The sequence below is a fragment of the Ictalurus punctatus genome, chromosome 2 (genome assembly GCF_001660625.3).
Source record: "Ictalurus punctatus breed USDA103 chromosome 2, Coco_2.0, whole genome shotgun sequence".
In the NCBI taxonomy this organism is placed as follows: domain Eukaryota; kingdom Metazoa; phylum Chordata; class Actinopteri; order Siluriformes; family Ictaluridae; genus Ictalurus; species Ictalurus punctatus.
The window spans coordinates 1,306,932-1,326,929 of NC_030417.2; the positions used below are offsets into that span (position 1 = coordinate 1,306,932).

Below are 19,998 nucleotides of genomic sequence, written 5' to 3' on the forward strand. Positions count from 1 at the left end.
TTCTCCTGGATTCTCTGCTGGGATTTCATCTGCTCCTCCTTTAACTCTCGCTGAGGACAAATACAATACATTACAGTGTGTATGCATGATGAGATTATGAGCTCAGTGGGTGAATATGAACTGCAGATAAAGGGTTAAAGTTCACTCGGGTTCTACGGAGCACCTTATTAAAGTGTAAAAGACTGGATGTCGGTGTTTTAAGGTTCATAGAAGTTCATAATGTGGTGTGAGAGTGTGATTATTATTATGACTTGCTGTATCACTGGGTGATTTTACTACTGCTAAACACAGACTTTGTTCAGTTCAGCAGCAATTAAAAGATAGAAATGTTGGAGTGGAGTATGCTACTTCTTAGAAGAAATGCAGAACTCAGTAGATCGGACATAAAATTCTTCAGCTACTTTAGATTAGACATGTAAATTGTATGAAATGACTCTGAATAGATTAGACGTGCTTTTCTCACCTGTTTTTCAGTTCTGTACGCTTTAACTGAGACGGTGTCGTGGCTTTTGTGTTCATCCATCATACACAGATAACAGATGAAGCTTTGGTCAGTACGACAGTAGATCTTCAACACTTCCTCATGCTCAGAGCAGATCTTCTCTTGTAGATTTCCAGAAGCTTCGACTAACTTGTGCTTTTTCAAAGCAGGAATTTCAAGATGAGGTTTTAAATGAGTTTCGCAAAGAGAAGCCACACACACCAGACAGGACTTGACGGCTTTGTGTTTTCTCCCGGGGCAGAAATCACACTCCACATCTCCAGGTCCAGCGTAACAGTGAGCAGGAGAAGCAGCTTGGACTTCAGTCTTCTTCAGTTTCTCCTCCACTTCAGCCAGGATGTTGTTTCTGCGTAGAACAGGCCTCGGAGTGAAAGTGTCTCTGCACTGAGGACAGCTGTAGACGCCCTTCTGATCCTCCTGATCCCAGCAGTCATTAATACACACCTTACAGAAACTGTGACCACAGGGGATCGCCACCGGATCCTTCAGGAGATCCAGACACACTGGACAGCTGAACTGATCCTGATCTACTGAAATACTGGCCTCGGCCATTTTCCTGCACTCACAGAGAGAGAGAGAGAGAGAGAGAGAGAGAGAGAGAGAGAGAGAGAGAGAGAGAGAGAGAGACTGCACTGAACTCTGAGTTTCGTTTCCTTTGAAATGAACTTCCTGGTTCTCTGTGTGTATGAGGAGGTGGTTTTGGAGGAGGAGCACAAAGACGGAGAGATTATAAACACTCCTCTGTTAACCATTTCTTCCTTCAGATTCAGTCCATCATTATATTAAAGACTAAACACTCTCAGACTGATTTCTGCGTATTTCAGAACTCCTACTCTACCCAGCACACTTTATTTTATCAGTAATGACAGTAAAGACAGACAGAGAGAGATTTGGTTTGGGTATTTAATGTCTGTAATAGAATTTACTCTGCATTTTGTGAAACTGTATTACTGACACAAACAATGTTTTTGAGCTGAACGTGTCATGATATAGACATGCAGTCTGCGTAACGCTAAACCGGTAGCTACAGTCGTCTCTTGTTAAGGACATTATTAAACCTGGTTCGTGAATAATAATAAAAAACAGAATAAAATAAAACCTTCACTGGAAAAACATTTGAGGAAAAACGTAATCATTTAATAATATCATGCAGTTGATGTATTGCTGTAAAGGATGCAGTCAGTAGACAGATAATATAAAGAATTACAAACACAGTAACACTATTGTCATGTAGCAGGAAACTCTGGACTCCAGTTCCCATCAGCCACTGCGCTGCACTACTTATCACATGACCACCTGCACCTGATTCACGTTTCTGTTAATGAGCACTCTTGTATATATAGCCATTGTCTGCACTGTTTCTCTGTCTTTCTTGCCATAGTGGTTTGCCCAGTTGTCTTAGTTTTGTTGTTTGTTTATTTAATAAATGTTAATTATCTGCGAATGCTTCTGAACCCATCCTTGATACGTGACAGAATGAAAGACCCACAATCGGGAGCACCAGATCAACATGAGCGTCGCTGGAGATGTTGAGTCTGAGGAGTGCTAAATGCTGGCCCAAATTTAGCCTGTTACCCAAAGACACTTAAAATTCAACATAGAAGCAAATCCTCACTTCTGTAAACCCAGTTGGAGATAGAAAAAAGACACCAGCCGAGAGTGAGAAGAAGCAAGGGTCCAGATTTTATTTCCACCTCACGAGATCCACAGAGAGAGAGAAAGAGATGGAGACTGCACTGAACTTTGAGTTTCGTCTTCTCTGAAATGAGGAGTGACTTCCTGACTTTTTGTATGTGAGAGAGAAGGAGGAGGAGCACAAAGACAGAATTCTCTGATAACCATTTCTTCACCATATAACATTATAGCTTGTGTGTGCTTGTGTAAGCTCGTACACTCGCCTGTGGACAACTTACAAACAACTTCCGAAGCATATAATGTTTTTAATATCCATAAAAAAGTAAAACAAACAGCAACTTTAAATTGTAGTTTTCGGTGAAAACCTAAAGCCAGTCAGTATTTGGTGTGAGCACCAACTCTGTCAGGTTCATTAGTGTGAAGTTTTATTAGGAAATTGCTGGTTGGTTGTTTCAAGTGCCTTAGGGAACTTTCCAACTTATAATAATAATAATAATAATAATAATAATAGGGGACTTAGGGGTTAGCACATTTGCCTCACACTTCCAGGGTAGAGGGTTGATGCGGGGGTTTCTTCCGGTTACTCCGGTTTCCTCCCCAGTCCAAAGACATACATGGTAGGCTGATTGGTGTGTCTGTAGTGTATGAATGGGTGTGTGATTATGCCCTGCGATGGATTGGCACCCTGTCCAGGGTGTACCCTGCCTTGTGCCCGATGCTCCTTGAGGATCAGCTCCAGGTTCCCTGCGACCCAGTAAGGAAAAGTGCTATAGAACACGGATGGATGGATGATGATGATGATAATAATAATAATAATAATAATAATAATAATAATAATAATATTTTGGGATGGCGAACGTAATAACCACTATAAATAACCACTAAGCCCCCGTGCACCACACAATAAATATAAAGTAAGTAACAAGTACGGAATATTAAATAAATAGTATTTAAAAAATAAACGTTTATATTTTATCTGCTATTATACTTTTTCACCTTTATATAACCACCTTCAAATACAAAAGCTGTATTCGTGTATAAATATGTAATAATTATCTTCAATAAAACCATTTATGATTTGTCAGCCATATTGTTCCGATTTTATATTCAAAAGGATCCTTTTAAAGTAGTTTTGATTAGACTTGATGGTGCGTGAGAACATAATGTAGTGATCTGACACAAATAAGAATATTTTAAGAACTGATTTTTTTTAAAAGAAAATTTGGATCCAAACGCGCTTCCCGTGTTTACTCTTTAGCATTAATGTCTGATCTAGCATGCTAACAGTTAGCTTAGCTTCACCAGCTTGACTTCCAAACAATCTTCACCGCGTCAAACAATAAATAAGGGTTTACATAAACAAGCAGGAAGAGCAGGGATTCGTTATTAACTACTTTTTCCTTTGGGCTTCATTGTAGAATAACGACACGGATTAAAAATGAATAATAATAAAGAACTAAAGAAAAGAAAAGAGCACCATCAGCGACGGGATTTTTCACTCGGCTCCCGCTGGAGGAGGTTTTAATGGCGCAGAGGTGAAGCGGCGCCACCTGCAGGACTGGAGAAGAACCCCAACACCAGGGGTGCCCAATACGTCGATCGCAAAGGAAGTTCTGGTAGATCGCCGTTCAAAAAAAAAAAAGATGTTAGAGTTGATGTACAGAGCAGCCAGTCTGAGATCTCGACTTTTCTCCCACCAAGCATGTGCTATCAAACGCGCCAGCGCTAAAGGCTAGCGAGCGAAATCGTAGGGAGAGGACATTTTTCAGTCTTTTTAACATGAAAGAGATCATGGATGTGGCAACAAAGATCACCTGTTCTATACGTGCTAGATCACGTTAAAGACGGCTGTTCCGTGAGCATCTGGAGAAGGCAGACTGCGACCACTCTGGGCTCCTGCTACACTCTAATGTGAGATGCCTTAGTAGGGGTAAATTCCTGTAGAGATTTCGAGAGCTCTGTCCGGAGATAAAGGAGTTTCTTTTTGCTGTTAAACATGCAGAATACACCCAACTGAAGTGGAGGATGAGATTTTGAAACTACAGAGTATCATTCAGCTGAAGTCCAGGGCTCATGGACAGTTTTGAAATTTCCTCACAGGGGAAAAGTACCCAAACATGAGGAAATGTGCCACCTCCTTGACTGCATTATTTGGCTCTACTTATTTATGTGAGTCAGCCTTTTCCCACATGAAGATCATTAAGTCCAAATACCGTTCCACAATGACTGATCATCATTTGGAGGCCTGCTTTAGGCTGGCTACCAGCAGCTACTGTCCGGACTATGCAACCCTGGCTAATTCTATTCAGTGTAAGGTAATAACCAAAAATGTACTGAATTGTAGTGTGCCATAAGGGCTCATGCAGTTATCCAAGGTACATGAACGTTATTGTGTGTGAATATATATTTGAAGTATACTCAGTATATTATATATATATATATATATATATGTGTGTGTGTGTGTGTGTGTGTGTGTGTGTGTGTGTATATATATATATATATGTTTCGCATTTTTAGTGTAGGTAGATCTCTTTGACTGGTCCTGTTAAAAGTAGCTCACAAGTCAAAAATGTGTGGACACCCTTGCCCAACACCATTAACAACCACACAACAATATGAACTTTAACTTTACAGTTAAAGTTAAAGTTCACAGACTACAGAAGCTTTATTACAAAAACAACACTTTATTGTGCAGATTAATGTGACAGTCACTGAATACCAACTAAAAACAGTAACAACTATTTATTTATAACCTTCAAAACGAAATAAATTAATATTCTTTATTTGGATATCATACAGTGTTAATCTAATATAAATACAGAACACAAATGTACAGTAAAACTGCTTCTATTTTCCATATAGCATCACAAATTCCATATACCATCACAAATGTGAAATAGCTAAAAGGGGGAAAAAAGACAAGTATAGTTTTTCCAGTCTGAACAGACAGACGGATTTACATTTGTGGAAGTCGCATTAATGGTAAGTAGTGGTCCATTTCCTCTTACTTACGTACTGCATTCTGTATTGATTTACCATTTGGTGAATCGATCATAGTCTCTCAAACGTGTGTGTTCCAAAATTACACCAGGCGTCCACTCTACACAAAGCCATATTTGGCGCAGTGACCATTTAAAAATATGATGCGTTTTCACTGCCCCATAGTGGCCATAGCAGGTCACTACAGTTTGTAGAACCCCATTATCAAGGAGGACTGACATCAACTTTTTATTCATGTGGATCTTAAAATATCTAGAATTTTGTAAAGTGTATTATTGTGTATGTAGTCTGTCCTAAAGTCATTAAAAAAGAGAACAGACATGAAGACATGAAGATGGCTCTGAGAAATCCTGGAAAGCTTTATTTTGGTATCCATGTTCATTAATTACAGTGGATAACCAAGTTCTCTGAATTTTTATAGTCAGGGACTCATGTACATAACATCAATGTGTACAAATGTCTTTATTATTTGCAAAAGAATTACAATATTACTAACTAATATATACTAACATCCCTGCCACCATCAGCTCTCCCACTGTGTCAGACCAAAAACAGCCCTGAGTGCACATAGTTTAAATTAGGCATATAACTGAATACAGATATATTAATCATCATCATCATCATCATCATCGTTTTCACAGACGTCACTGTAACCTATGCACTATTGAATTTCATGAGAATTAATATACCAAATTTTAATCCTCTACTCGCTACTCTGTCATACAACTGATAGAGCCTGTAGAATCACTTCCTCTTACCTTCTCAAGGGGCGTAGTCTTCGTGGTGCTGGGCTAGAGAACCAATAAAATACTTTCCCTTACGCTGAAGAAGTTTGTGACAAAGGAGTTTACTCTTGGAGTAAGATATATACGAATCGTCCTTTATATGGACTTCGGTTTATTAAAGAACAAAAGGATTACAATTATCTTAACTCAGAATATAAAGAAAATAAAAAGAACAACCAGACACTACGCAGAGTCTGATAGTTTTCTTTTAAGAAATACATAAAAGATAAAATACCCATAGACCACGCAGAGTCTGATAGTTTTTCTTCCTTCACAAGAAATTAAAATGAGTACCCTTCACCCAAGGAGTGGCAATTCTACACTCGCCTTTCCTCAGTATATATACACCTTTTGCTTGTGGTTTCGGGCGCTAGAGTCTAAGTTTTTGCTCTAGACCACAACACTTTCTCAAAACGTCTCCGGATGTGGTTATGAGCGCATGTAGAAAACAGAAAATATACCGAAACAGAATAAATATTATTTAGAAACAGAAATATATTATTTGGGTTTTTAACAGCGAGACAGAGGTTGGGATATTGTGGTTTTTGAGCGCTCGTCGTAAAAACAGGATGTATGTTTTTACTGAGTTTTCTTCAGATTTAAGCATTCTATCAATTTTTCCAATTCATCTATTTGTCTAGTAAGAGCAGAGAGTCTCGGTTCTTTAGTACAAACTCGTGCTATTTTCCCATATCTCTGATTTAATTTCCTAATGCATTCAGTTCTCCTGTATTTAGCACGCTTTTTAACATTTCACCTTCAGCTCTCATTTGATTGAAGACACTCAGTATACTATCACATTCTTTCACTAAACGATCATTTTTCAATATCAGCTTTTCAGTTCTTTTTACATCCAGCGTGTCAAGCTGTAAATCTCTCAGGTCTCGCTGGAGGTGCAAAATGTCAGGAAAAGCTTTCTCAGCGGCCCCTGAACCAGAAGACTTTCCACTCCATCTTCCTCCATGTTCCTGGCTTGCCCCCCTTCTTCTTCTTGGCCCTCTTTTTCTCCTGACGCGATTGTGTTTCCCTGGACTGTCAAGGTTGAGGTTCTTTACATAGTTTAATCATAATACAGTTTTAATCATTTCCAAATAACATCACATAACATCACATAACATGATACATCAGCTTGTATTTTACATTAAGCAGGAAATAACGGCAGGGCTGAGGCTACATATATCTGAGATCTAAATCTCCTACAACAACAGGTACCCATAATGCAACCTGTAAGTAGGTGGCCATTTTGATTCCGTAGCTAAATACCTAATGCACTGCTCCTGTCGTTCAAAATATTTCATTTAATTTCCTTTAAAAATTCTCTCCAATTTGATAAAGCACAAGCGAAACACTTATAAAAATGACCTGCATTACACTCATTCACCCCCAGGTGACACTTTACCTGCATGAACTTTAGCAGTAAGATGGGTGTTGAGATCTCTTCTGGAAGATCTTTGCTGTTTGTCTTTTTGTTTTTTCATTAAATTTGTCTAATTAAGCTGTACATCAGATCATATCCAAGTCTCAGAGCTCTGATTCGTAATAACTTTCACAAGCATGAAGAATCTGAACTTGTTTAGTCCACCTGGTCGATGGGAACATCTATATACACCACAGATTGGCATATCTACTGTTTAAACTCTACACAAGGTGGCGCTGTTTGAACAGAGGCATGTAGGGAATCAAAATGGTTGACAGATAAGTTCACAGGTCACGTGACAACAACCCAAATTTCTCTTGGTACTAAAACAGGTTATTAGTAATGAAGATTTCTGAGCTGTACATACACCTTTATTAAGCGGTTATTAGAGTCTGTAAAAAGTTTAACCAAAACATTATTACCATATTACAAATTATTATATTCCCAGCCATAAAACCCAGTAAATACAGACTTTATAGAGAGTTTAGGCATTTCACTTCACTAATTTCAGAAATCAGTAGAACTTTTATATGTCATTGGGAATACATCAGATCTTACACTTTCATTTCCTTTATATGTGTAACTGATGATCCTAGGCCGAGTCGAAATGCAGCGTTTTAATCTTTAGTGTTTTTACTGATTTAATATGAACATTTATTTCACAGTTGGGGATCAATGAGGAAATGTGCACAGAGTTTTTTTTACTGACAAATTACTGGCCATAAAACACCTCAAATCATTATTTTCTTGGATCACACAACCTCACAGTTGTTCCTGATTTAGAGAAGAAATTCCAGTTGAGCCAGAATCCGGCGTATAGAGGCTGAGTGAATGTGGTGTGGACTCTGTGGAGGAGCTTCATTGTGTCAGAGACGCTGTAGAAGGACAGAGTTCCTGCACTGTGATCCACATACACTCCTATTCTGGAGGGTGATGGAACTCCGAGATCAGTCTTAATGTTGTTGTGCCAAAAAATGAGAGAAGAAGAAGAAGAACACCACAGACTCCAGGACTGATTGTTGCGTCCAAACCAACACTCATTACCCCATCCTTTCCTGCTGATGTCTTTATATGAGACTGATATGTACACACCAGCACTGCTCCACTCCACCTCCCAGTAACAGCGTCCACACACACTCTCCTTACTCAACACCTGACAGTAGGAGTCAAATCTCTCTGGATGATCAGAGTACTGCTGATTTCTCTTACTGCCCGTCACCGCTCTGTTCCTCTCAGACAGAATGAGGTAATAATTTACTGTGTTGGGATCCAGAGTCAGATCACAGAAATCTAAACACATGACACATGTGAACATGTTAGATATTAATCACAGGATATATTTATATGGAGAGTGAGACAGTGTGTGTGTGTGTTTGTGTGACTTTGTCTGTGTGTGTATTTGTGTGTCTGTGATTTTGCATGTGTGTGTGTGTGTGTCTGTGAGTGCGCTTGGCTTCATGTGCGTATGTTTATGCATTGTGTGTCTGTCTGTTTTTCTGTGTCTATGCTTGTGTGTGTGTTTTGTGTGAGTATGTGTGTGTGTATATACATTTTTGCGTGTGTGTGAGTGTGTGTGTGTATGCATGTTTGTGTTTGTGTGCGCGTAAACATGTTTGCATGTAAGTGTCTGTGTGTGTGTGTGTGTGTGTGTGTGTGTGTGTGTGTGTGTGTGAGAGAGAGAGAGTGTGTGTGTGTGTGTGAGGGTGTTTGTGAGTGTGTGTGTGAGTTTGTGAGTGTGTGTGTGAGTGTGTGTGCGAGTGTATGAGTGAGTGTGTGTGTGTTTGTGTGTGAGTGTGTGTGAGTGTGTATGTGGACGTACATTTCAGAAACTCGTCTCTGCTCTTTGACTCTGAGAGTAAAATCTGAACGTCTTCAACTGTGGAGACAGGAATAAAATGACTTTTGTATACAACTGTGTAGATCAGAGACGCGCGTAGATCAGAAATGCCTGTAGATCAGAAACGTGTGTAGCTCAGAAATGCCTGTAGATCAGAAACGTGTGTAGATCAGAAACATGTGTAGATCAGAACCGTGTGTAGATCAGAAACGTGTGTAGCTCAGAAAGGTGCGTAAATCAGAAACGTGTGTAGATCAGAAATGTGTGTAGCTCAGAAATGTGTGTAGATCAGAAATGGGTGTAGCTCAGAAACGTGTGTAGATCAGGTGTCACTCTTCAGTCTTGAAGCACCAGAGTGCAGAGTTTTTCAGCTCGAACACAAACTCATTCACATCAGCAGTTCCTCATCAAGACTGGAATCAGGCAAGTGTTAAAAACTCTAAACTGTGCAGAGCTTTGGTGCTCAGGATCGAAGACTGACACCTCAACATCACTCTGTCACCGAACGAGTAAAGACTTCCCTCACTCAGGCAGGAACAGCTCCTCTTACCATGTTGAGGGATTTTGGTGAATTCCTCCTGGCAGAATTCCTTGAGTCTCTTTTTCAGAGCAGAGAGAGATTCCCTCACTCCATCAAATGAGAGATGTTTACTGACAGTGATGCTGCGTGAGTCCTCACGGAGATCAGACTGAAACTCTGGTCTAATAGATTCGGGAGAGCGACGGCCGGAGACTAAAACCTGCGTACAGCAATTAGGCGTAAAATTAGGAGAAGAAATTACAGCTACAATTACTTTAAAGTTTTTAAGTAAAATCTTACAGCAGGTTGTTTCCATATTAGAAAAGGTTCGAAGTGGAACAGTTTTAGACGTCTAAGAACCATTATTTATCCAATGACCCATAACCTGTATATTTCACCTGGAAATGTGGATGTAATGTACCTTTATTTCCTGGAGGAAGTGGAGGTGATCGTGTGTGTGTGAAAGCTGCTCCAGCTCAGTGACTCTCCTCTGAAGATCAGCGATCTCCTGCTCCAGTTGCTCCAGGAGTCGTTTAGCTCGACTCAGTTCAGCCTTCTCCTGAGCTCTGATCAGCTCCGTCACCTTTGAGCGCCTTTTCTCCATGGAGCTGATCATCTCAGTAAAGATCCTCTCACTGTCCTCCACTGCTGTCTGTGTACTGAGCTGTTAGGAGACACACACAACAAACGGAGGTCCTTTTTAAAACTTAACCCTCATTCCGTCTCTTACTGGGCCTCTAAACGACTCGTTGTCCATGTTGTGTGTGTTTCTAGGAGCAGCTCTGTCTCTGCTCACTGCTCACCTTTATAGTGTTCACAGCCTGTTTCAGCTCCTGCACCTTCTTCTGCTTCTCCTGGATTCTCTGCTGGGATTTCATCTGCTCCTTCTTTAACTCACTCTAAGGACAAATACAATACATTACACTGTGTATGCATGATGAGATTATGAGCTCAGTGGGTGAATATGAACTGCAGATAAAGAGTTAAAGTTCACTCGGGTTCTACGGAGCACCTTATTAAAGTGTAAAAGTCTGGATGTCGGGTGTTTTAAAGTTCATAGACGTGAAACACTCAAATGTATTTCAGTATTCAGGCCTGTGATTGGGAATGATTTGGTTACATTACAAATAACAGCAACAACACACACCATGGTGGTGTGACCGGTCAGGCTAATCTTTTCATTATAATGCTAACGTCTTATTTTAAAATCCACAACATCACTACATGTACACGCCGGTCTTCATGGACCAGTGGTTCCTGTCAGGGATCAGCTGTTAGCGCTGTGAGCTAAGTGTGTACATTAAAGACAGATAAAGAGTTAATGATTCGACACTGTAAAGCTGTAAAATGACCTTCAGATGTTGGCTTTAGCACTTCTTTATTAACAAACACCTTAACTTTAAACATTCACTTCAACATTATTATTATTATTATTAATTTAATACACCCTGAATCTGAGTAAAACAGGAGAGTGTCCAATCTTATCCACAAAGATCAGATTTTCACTCCAACAGATCAGGAGTCAGAACTGATCAAACTCATCAGTCGTTTATAGACGGAGACCGAATGATTAAACCAGTGGAATGAGGTGTGTCTCCTGCTTGGAGTGAAAACCTTCAGCCACTTTAGATTAGACGTGTAAATTGTATGAAATGACTCTGAATAGATTAGACTTGCTTTTCTCACCTGTTTTTCAGTTCTGTACGCTTTAACTGAGACGGTGTCGTGGCTTTTGTGTTCATCCGTCATACACAGATAACAGATGAAGCTTTGGTCAGTACGACAGTAGATCTCCAGCACTTTATCATGCTCAGAGCAGATCTTCTCTTGTAGATTTCCAGAAGCTTCAACTAACTTGTGCTTTTTCAAAGCAGGAATTTCATCGTGAGGTTTCAGATGAGTTTCACAAAATGAGGCCAGACACATCAGACAGGACTTGACGGCTTTGTGTTTTCTCCCGGTGCAGAAATCACACTCCACATCTCCAGGTCCAGCGTAACAGTGAGCAGGAGAAGCAGCTTGAACTTCAGTCTTCTTCAGTTTCTCCACCACTTCAGCCAGCATGTTGTTTCTGCGTAGAACAGGCCTTGGACTGAAAGTGTCTCGGCACTGAGGACAGCAATACACTCCGCTCTTATCTTCCTGATCCCAGCAGTCATTAATACACACCTTACAGAAACTGTGACCACAGGGGATAGTCACCGGATCCTTCAGGAGATCCAGACAAACTGGACAGCTGAACTGATCCAGTGAAAGCTGATCTACTGAAATACTGGCCTCGGCCATTTTCCTGAACTTACACACTGACAGAGAGAGAGAGAGAGACAGAGAGAGAGAGGAGAGAGGTTGCACTGAACTTTGAGTTTTGTCTTCTCTGAAATGAGGAGTCATGTCCTGACTTTGTGTGTATGTGAGAGAGAAAGAGGAGGAGCTCAAAGACAGATTTCTCTGATAACCAGTCCAAACACATAACTGATAACCAACCATTTCCTACTCCAGTCCAAACACATGCATGGTAGGCTGACTGGTATGTCCAAAGTGTCCGTAGTGTATGAATGGGTGTGTGAATGTGTATGTGATTGTGCCCTGCGATGGATTGGCACCCTGTCCAGGGTGTATCCCACCTTGTGCCCGATGCTCCAGGTTCCCTGCGACCCAGTAAGGAAAAGCGCTATAGAAAATGGATGGATGGATAATAATAATAATATTTTGGGATGGACTTTCAATTTCTGCTCAGACCACAGTCTGCTCCAGTAGCTACACTGTATGTACAGTAAGTGGCTGTGGTGTGGTGGGATTTCTCTCATCGTGGAGGGAAACAGCAGCAAATAACTTATATTACTTTTACGTCCAATACACTTTTAATCTACAGTCCCATCAGAAATGACTGGAATGGCAAGGTAAATTCATTTGTTTTTGCTATACACCAATGACATAGAACAAAAGGTTCTATGTTTTAGGTTGTTTAACACATCCAGATGTTATAACCAGTAAACAAAAGCTAAAATATTAAGCTGTCGTGTCATATTCATTTTTGATCTCAAACCTAAATGTCTTCAGTCTACAGGAACAACAAATGAATTGGACTTGCTGTTCCAATAGTTCTGGAGGGGAACTATATTTCATTCCCATGCAGCAGCATTGTTAAAGAAAACCTAAGAATTGAAAATACTCGATGTAAAACTTTGTTGTACATGCAAATTATTCCAAAATCAAATCAGTGCATAATGAAAACCGCATGCTTGAGTATTTACATTATTGTCCACTTTAATAGGAACACTATCGTAGAAACAATGCTATATAGAAGTTTAAAAGCCATGGATGAACTTTGGTGTTGACTTGACAAAGCCTGTTTTAAACACTAAAAGAGTTACATGGTACTACAGTGCAGACTATGATTGATTTTAAAATACTAATATTTAAAGCTTTGTGCCATAAAACCTTGTAATATTTAAAAGGTTAAAATGTTAAACGTGTAGATACTTTCCAAGCAATTGCTGGGGAGTTGCTAAGTGGTTGCTATGGCGTTTCCAGGTTCTGGCTAGGATGTTGCTAAGTGGTTGGTAGGGTGCTGCTAGGTAGTTGCTATGTTATTCCAGGTGGATGCTAGGATGTTGATAGCTGGTTGCTGTGGTATCCAAGGTGGTTTCTAGGCTTTTAACAGATGGTTGCTAGGTTATTGCAGGTTGCTGGTAGGGTGTTGGGTAGTTGCTATGGTATTCCCGGTGGTTGCTAGGGTGTTCCTAAAAATAAGTCATGAAACTCTTAAGGAAAACAGTGAACTTTAGGGTGGTAAAAGCAGCATTGCGTTACTTTGCTGAACTGTCAGAAAATGAGCCACACACGTGTGCATGTTACATTTATTTACTAAGGAAAATTAAAGCAACTTGATTACAGTGCAACGACAGGCCTGAGGCCATTTTATGAAAAATAACATGATTATTCACTCTAGATCGCATAACTTCACAGTTTTTCCATAATACGACAGCCAGAACCCGGTGTATAGAGGCTGAGTGAATGTGGTGTGGACTCTGTGGAGGAACTTCATCGTGTCAGAGACGCTGTAGAAGGACAGAGTTCCTGCACTGTGATCCACATACACTCCTATTCTGGAGGGTGATGGAACTGTGAGATCGGACTCAATGTTGTTGTGAGAGAAGCAGAGTTTAGACGGAGAACACTGCAGACTCCAGGACTGATTGTTGTATCCAAAGCCACAGTCATCACTCACTCCTTTCCTGCTGATGTCTTTATATGAGACTGATATGTAAATCCATCCGTGACTGCTCCTCTCCACCTCCCAGTAACAGCGTCCACACACACTCTCCTTACTCACCACCTGCAACCAGCAGTCAAATCTCTCTGGATGAATATAGTACTGCTGTCTCTCACTCTAAATGTCACTGCTCTGTTCTTCTCAGACAGAGTGAGGTTATTATGCTCAGTGTCTGGATCATATCACAGAGTCATATCACAGAAGTCTGAAGAAAATTAAATGGGTTAGATAGAATAGTTGTGTGTGTGTGTGTGTGTGTGTGTGTGTGTGTGTGTGGGCGGGTGTTTTACATGTACAGTACAGAAAATCTTGTCTGCTCTTTGGTTCTGAGGATAAAATGATCTGAACTGCTGCAGCTGTGGAGACAGAAACCGTTTAAAGTGATAAAATGTGTATAATAAATCATGTACATCTGGCACTCCTAACTCCTCTTGCCCTCCCTCTATTTCTTGTTCTTTCTATATTTATTGTCATCTTTTCTATCGGTGTCTTTCTCTGTGTGCGTTCCAGAATTATTGGCACTCTTCATAACAATGGATATCACTTATCAGCATGCATTATTCGGTTCATGAAGGGTGCCAATAATTCTAGAGTTTTCTATTAAAGCAGGAAACAAATACTAACAAGAGGACAAAACTGCAGTGTGCGGTCAGTGTATAAAGTATCAGCGAGAGCTACGGTAATACTGCAATTATTCAGCTGCAAACGTGAAGGAGTTAGGAATTAAGGTTTTCGTCTGAATGTTGAAGAAATAATGTTTATTATACATAAATAATATATATTATATACATTAATTATACATTGTATATTACACAAGCACAAGTGACTCTGGGGAAATGCACTGCACCTCCTAAGGTTGACGTTTCCATGTGGAAAGGGTTCACAGCCTGTTTCAGCTCCTCCTTTAGCTCACTCTGTGAGCAAATAAAATACATATCACTGTTTCTGCACTCATGATCTCAGGATTTAAGTGGGTGAATATTAACTGCAGATAAAAGGGTTAAAGTTCACTCGGGTGCTGCGGGTTGAACCGAATGTGTCGCTCTTTTATTCAACTGTAAAGGAATGAATGCTGGAATACCGTGTGAGTGTCATGTGACCAGCCTATTTTCATATCGACGGAAAATAAGAGTCAGGCATCACTTTATGTCTACAAGAACACCTAGTGTGAATGCATTACTAATTTATAATTAGCTCAGTATCAATGTCAGTATAATATCCGTGTACATTTTGGAATAATAAGTGATGAATGTCAAACGCAGGATTAAAATTAAGTTGCAGAGAAAACACCAGGTCGTTTTTTTTAACTATCTAGAAGTAACATTATAGTCCTGTAGCAGCCATTGTGTAGGAATCTAATCTTTAATCTAATCTTTCAAATATTCGTACAAAAAAATACCAATTTGATTCATTTATTACGAGAAGTAAGTTCAGGAGTACTTCCTTCTTCAATAGTGTTTACTAGTGTATGTACTTATTGTCAGTATTCTAACACTGGCTTATCAAGCCAAACTTCACATTAAAAATTAAGTTAAATGTGATCATTTGTTGCAGTTGCAGCTTTCATTTCCAGGAAATAAATCATGATGCCTGTTCCCTTTTAGGTCCACAACCCAACCCAGCATGATGATTTTCCCATCATCGAGCCAGTTTAATCACGCTGGCCGACTACCTGACCCAACAAACTAAACCCAGCAACCGAATTGTTAAAAATAACCCAGAATTGTTCAGTGTTTGTGAAGGAGGAAGTTCAGATTTACTTTACAGTTACAGTGTGAGCCCAGCTGTGCTTGTGTATTATGAGCACAATGGTTAAAGATTACCTGAAGGGTTAAAGGTCACTTATTCAACACTCTAATAAGAGCAGAATTTTGACCTGTAACTCACCTGGAATCATTTACATGAATTCATGAGCCCATATCCGACTAAGACATTAGAAATTAGATTAGATTTTTTTGTTGTTGTTGCATTGTTTGGAAGAAAGATTTGAAGTTGTCGCCTTTTTAGTTCTTTAGTTCACTTTACAGTTTGGTGACCTCTGTGTTAATCCACCATACACAAATAACAGACGAAGACGAAGCAGATCTTCTCTTGTACGGTACTTTTCCAAAGCCGTTTGGGCAAAATTGCGATTCTTAAAGACGGATAATGAGACTATTGCTCTGAAACGTGCTTCCTAGTTCGGGATTTGTTAAAGTGTGAGAAGGAGAGCGAGTGGAAGTTTAAAGAGACAAAGAGCTTTTTGTGTGTGTTTTTGTATGTTTTTGGGGTCGTTTGAATGCAGAAAATCCTCTAAATGATCATTTCTAAGTACTAATGAAAAGATCGTAGTGGTAATGAAAGTAGTAATGTAGTAAGTAATGAGAGGATTTTGGGTTTTGTCATCAGTTGATTATGTGCGAGTTAGGACAGCGAGGATCTGAGGAGCACTGCCTTACAGAGAATCAGAGGAGAAACTCTCATACTCCAACTTGTGTTCTGTTTCCACCTGAGAAATCATCACTGAAAATTCACCTGAGGTTATTATTTACATATTCTGTCCAACATGACCTCCGACGTCTCCAGCTATGTGATGTTATGAGAAGGATGTATGTGCAGAGCCGCAGTGCTGCCCTCTCAGCTTCGGACATGATGTAGAGGTTTAGAGGCTTCCTACATTTAAGTTTATAGCGGGGAATGTACAGGTGAGGTCGATGGAAGCGAATGAAGTACAGCAGGATCTCAGAAAGCTTCTGACCGCCCCAATGCTTGCACAAGAGAACTGTGAAGACCTGCTTAGAAAACGACTTTAAGACTTTAGTTTGTAAAAATGATTATTACCCAAGGTGTGTGAGCCTCTTTCATAAACTATATATACATGCGTATCTCACACAAATCGTCCTGTGGTGTGACATCACATTAGATTGAATATTCTTCTTTTTTATTTACAGTTGTGTAGTGTACAGTATCCACTTGTGTTCATAGCAAATGTGTGTTATATTAATAGTGTTGTCTATGTTCATGTTTTTGTTATCTTTCTGTAATGTGTAATGTCTATAAGCCCAACAAGTCATCAAATTCTCTGTACCCTAGTGTACTGGATCACTGAAGTATGATTCTGATTCATTCTCATTCTGAATGAGTCTAATTCTGAATCTGATTAATTCTGATACATCCTGATTGAGTGCAATTCTGAATCTGATTGATTCTCATTCTGAATGAGTGTATTTCTGAATTTGATTGATTCTCCATCCATCCATCATCTATACCGCTTTATCCTTTTTGGGGTCACGGGGAACCTGGAGGCTATCCCAGGGAGCATCGGGCACAAGGCGGGGTACAACCTGGACAGGGTGCCAATCCATTGCAGCGCACAATCACATACACACTCACATTCATACACCACGAACACTTTGGACATACCAGTCAGCCTACCATGCATGTGTTTGGACTGGAGTAGGAAACCGGAGTACCCGGAGGAAACCCCCGCAGCACGGGGAGAACTCCGCACACACAGGGCCGTAATAACCACTATAAATAACCACTAAGCCACCGTGCAGCACACAATAAATATAAAGTAAGTAACCAGTATGGAATATTAAATAAATAGTATTTAAAAAATAAACGTTTATATTTATCTGCTATTCTTCTTTTTCACATTTATATAAGCACCTTCAAATACATTTATGATTTTTGTCAGCCATATTGTTGTGATTTTATATTCAAAAGGATCCTTTTAAAGTAGACTAGTAAATTAGACTTGATGGCGTGTGAGAACATAATGTAGTGATCTGACACAAATAAGAATATTTTAAGAACTGATTTTTTTTTTAATCCCTTTTTTAAAAGAAAATTTGGATCCAAACGCGCTTCCCGTGTTTACTCTTTATCATTAACGTCTGATCTAGCATGCTAACAGTTAGCTTAGCTTCACCAGCTTGACTTCCAAACAATCTTCACCGCGTCAAACAATAAATAAGGGTTTACATAAACAAGCAGGAAGAGCAGGGATTCGTAATTAACTACTTTTTCCTTTGGGCTTCATTGTAGAATAACGACACGGATTAAAAATGAATAATAATAAAGAACTAAAGAAAAGAAAAGAGCACCATCAGCGACGGGATTTTTCACTCGGCTCCCGCTGGAGGAGGTTTTAATGGCGCAGAGGTGAAGCGGCGCCACCTGCAGGACTGGAGAAGAACCCCAACACCATTAACAACCGCACAACAATATGAACTTTAACTGAAATACACACCTTTATTAAATAAAAATACACATGAGAAACGGAAGCGCTATTTAATTAGTCGAGGAGTACGATGAGAAACGTACTGCAGTAATCTCCAGTCTACAGAAGCTTTATTACAAGAACAACACTTTATTGTGCAGATTAATGTGACAGTCACTGAATACCAACTAAAAACAGTAACAACTATTTATTCATAACCTTCAAAACGAAATAAATTAATATTCTTTATTTGGATATCATACAGTGCTAATAATATATATATATATATATATATATATATATATATATATATATATATATATATATATATATATATATATATATACAGAACACAAATGTACAGTAAAACTGCTTCTATTTTCCATATAGCAGTCTGTTTTATTGTTGTTTTTTTCACAAATGTGAAATAGCTAAAAGGGGGGAAAAAGACAAGTATAGTTTTTAGTTAATATTACTAACTAATATATACTAACATCCCCATCACCATCAGCTCTCCCACTGTGTCAGACCAAAAACAGCCCTGAGTGCACATAGTTTAAATTAGGCATATAACTGAATACAGATATATTAATCATCATCATCATCATCATCATCATCATCATCATCATCATCATCATCATCGTTTTCACAGACATCACTGCAACCTATGCACTATTGAATTTCATGAGAATTAATATCCCAAATTTTAATCCTCTACTCGCTACTCTGTCATACAACTGATAGAGCCTGTAGAATCACTTCCTCTTACCTTCTCAATTGGCGGGGTCTTCGTGGTGCTGGGCTAGAGAACCAATAAAATCCTTTCCCTTACGCTGAAGGAGTTTGTAACAAAGGAGTTTACTCTTGGAGTAAGATATATATGAATCGTCCTTTATATGGACTTCGGTTTATTAAAGAACAAAAGGATTACAATTATCTTAACTCAGAATATGAAGAAAATAAAAAGAACAACCAGACACTACGCAGAGTCTGATAGTTTTCTTTTAAGAAATACATAAAAGATAAAATACCCATAGACCACGCAGAGTCTGATAGTTTTTCTTCCTTCACAAGAAATTAAAACGAGTACCCTTCACCCAAGGAGTGGCAATTCTACACTCTCCTTTCCTCGGTATATATACACCTTTTGCTTGTGGTTTCAGGCGCTAGAGTCTAAGTTTTTGCTCTAGACCACAACACTTTCTCAAAACGTCTCCGGATGCGGTTATGAGCGCATGTAGAAAACAGAAAGTATGCCCTTATTTGGGTTTTTAACAGCACGACAGAGGTTGGGAGATTGTGGTTTTTGAGCGCACGTCGTCAAAACAAGCTCGTCAATACGTCGTCCTTGTGATTCAATGCCCGATTTAAAACTCTCAAAAGACACAACAACTGGGGATAGAGCCGAGTCAATAGCTGCTTTCACCTGAACTGCGATGGTAGATGTTAGCTCCGCTAGAGTGTTGGAGATTTTCCAAATCCAGTGGTAGCTTGTCGCCATGACTCGTCGTGCTCGGTGAAGATTTAGGTTTCTGTAGTCTTTCAGAAGCCACAATTCCTTTCTGGTTATAGTTGTAGACCGAGTGATTGAAAAGGAGCGCCGCAGATGTTTTCGAAAAGATTCAGGTTGCCTGAAAAGTACAATTAAAAGATAAAATGCTCAGGAGCTCACTCCACGCGCCTTCTCACTTACATGTTCCGAATTCAAAATCCCTCGAAAATTTTGTCTACACAGAACTATACGGTTGTTTACGTATACACATTAATGAAAGTCCAAATTAAATTAAACTGGAATATAAACAGCAGGAGCATTTCAAATGTC

The 19,998-nt window shown here is 39.4% G+C and overlaps 2 protein-coding genes and 1 long non-coding RNA gene across 4 annotated transcripts in view; all 3 read right to left on the reverse strand.

Moving 5' to 3' along the window:
• Positions 1 to 1,284, reverse strand: part of LOC108257613 (tripartite motif-containing protein 16) — a 17,880-nt gene extending 16,596 nt beyond the window's left edge. Inside the window, exons 1-2 of one of the 2 annotated variants that reach the window (XM_053677224.1) lie at positions 464 to 1,284; positions 1 to 50 (exon numbers count right to left, since the gene is read on the reverse strand). The exon at positions 1 to 50 is cut by the window's left edge and continues 46 nt beyond it. In XM_053677224.1, coding sequence (XP_053533199.1) covers positions 1 to 50; positions 464 to 1,054 — 641 coding nt within the window. In that variant the 5' untranslated portion in view covers positions 1,055 to 1,284. The remainder of the gene's footprint in view (positions 51 to 463) is intronic. The other variant, XM_053677241.1, reaches the window with a different exon arrangement.
• A 107-nt stretch (positions 1,285 to 1,391) lies between these two features.
• LOC128629416 (uncharacterized) lies at positions 1,392 to 3,644 on the reverse strand. The gene is made up of 2 exons (XR_008393766.1): positions 3,615 to 3,644; positions 1,392 to 2,881 (listed from the first exon to the last, which is right to left on the reverse strand). It is a non-coding gene; the product is annotated as an uncharacterized LOC128629416 (long non-coding RNA).
• Positions 3,645 to 6,713: 3,069 nt separating this feature from the next.
• LOC108257552 (tripartite motif-containing protein 16) lies at positions 6,714 to 12,152 on the reverse strand. The gene is made up of 6 exons (XM_017455425.3): positions 11,383 to 12,152; positions 10,500 to 10,595; positions 10,118 to 10,360; positions 9,727 to 9,916; positions 9,159 to 9,215; positions 6,714 to 8,629 (listed from the first exon to the last, which is right to left on the reverse strand). The coding sequence occupies exons 1-6, from the start codon at positions 12,085 to 12,087 to the stop codon at positions 8,079 to 8,081; spliced, it is 1,842 nt and encodes a 613-aa protein (XP_017310914.2). The 5' UTR covers positions 12,088 to 12,152; the 3' UTR covers positions 6,714 to 8,078.
• Between the last annotated feature and the right edge of the window lie 7,846 nt (positions 12,153 to 19,998).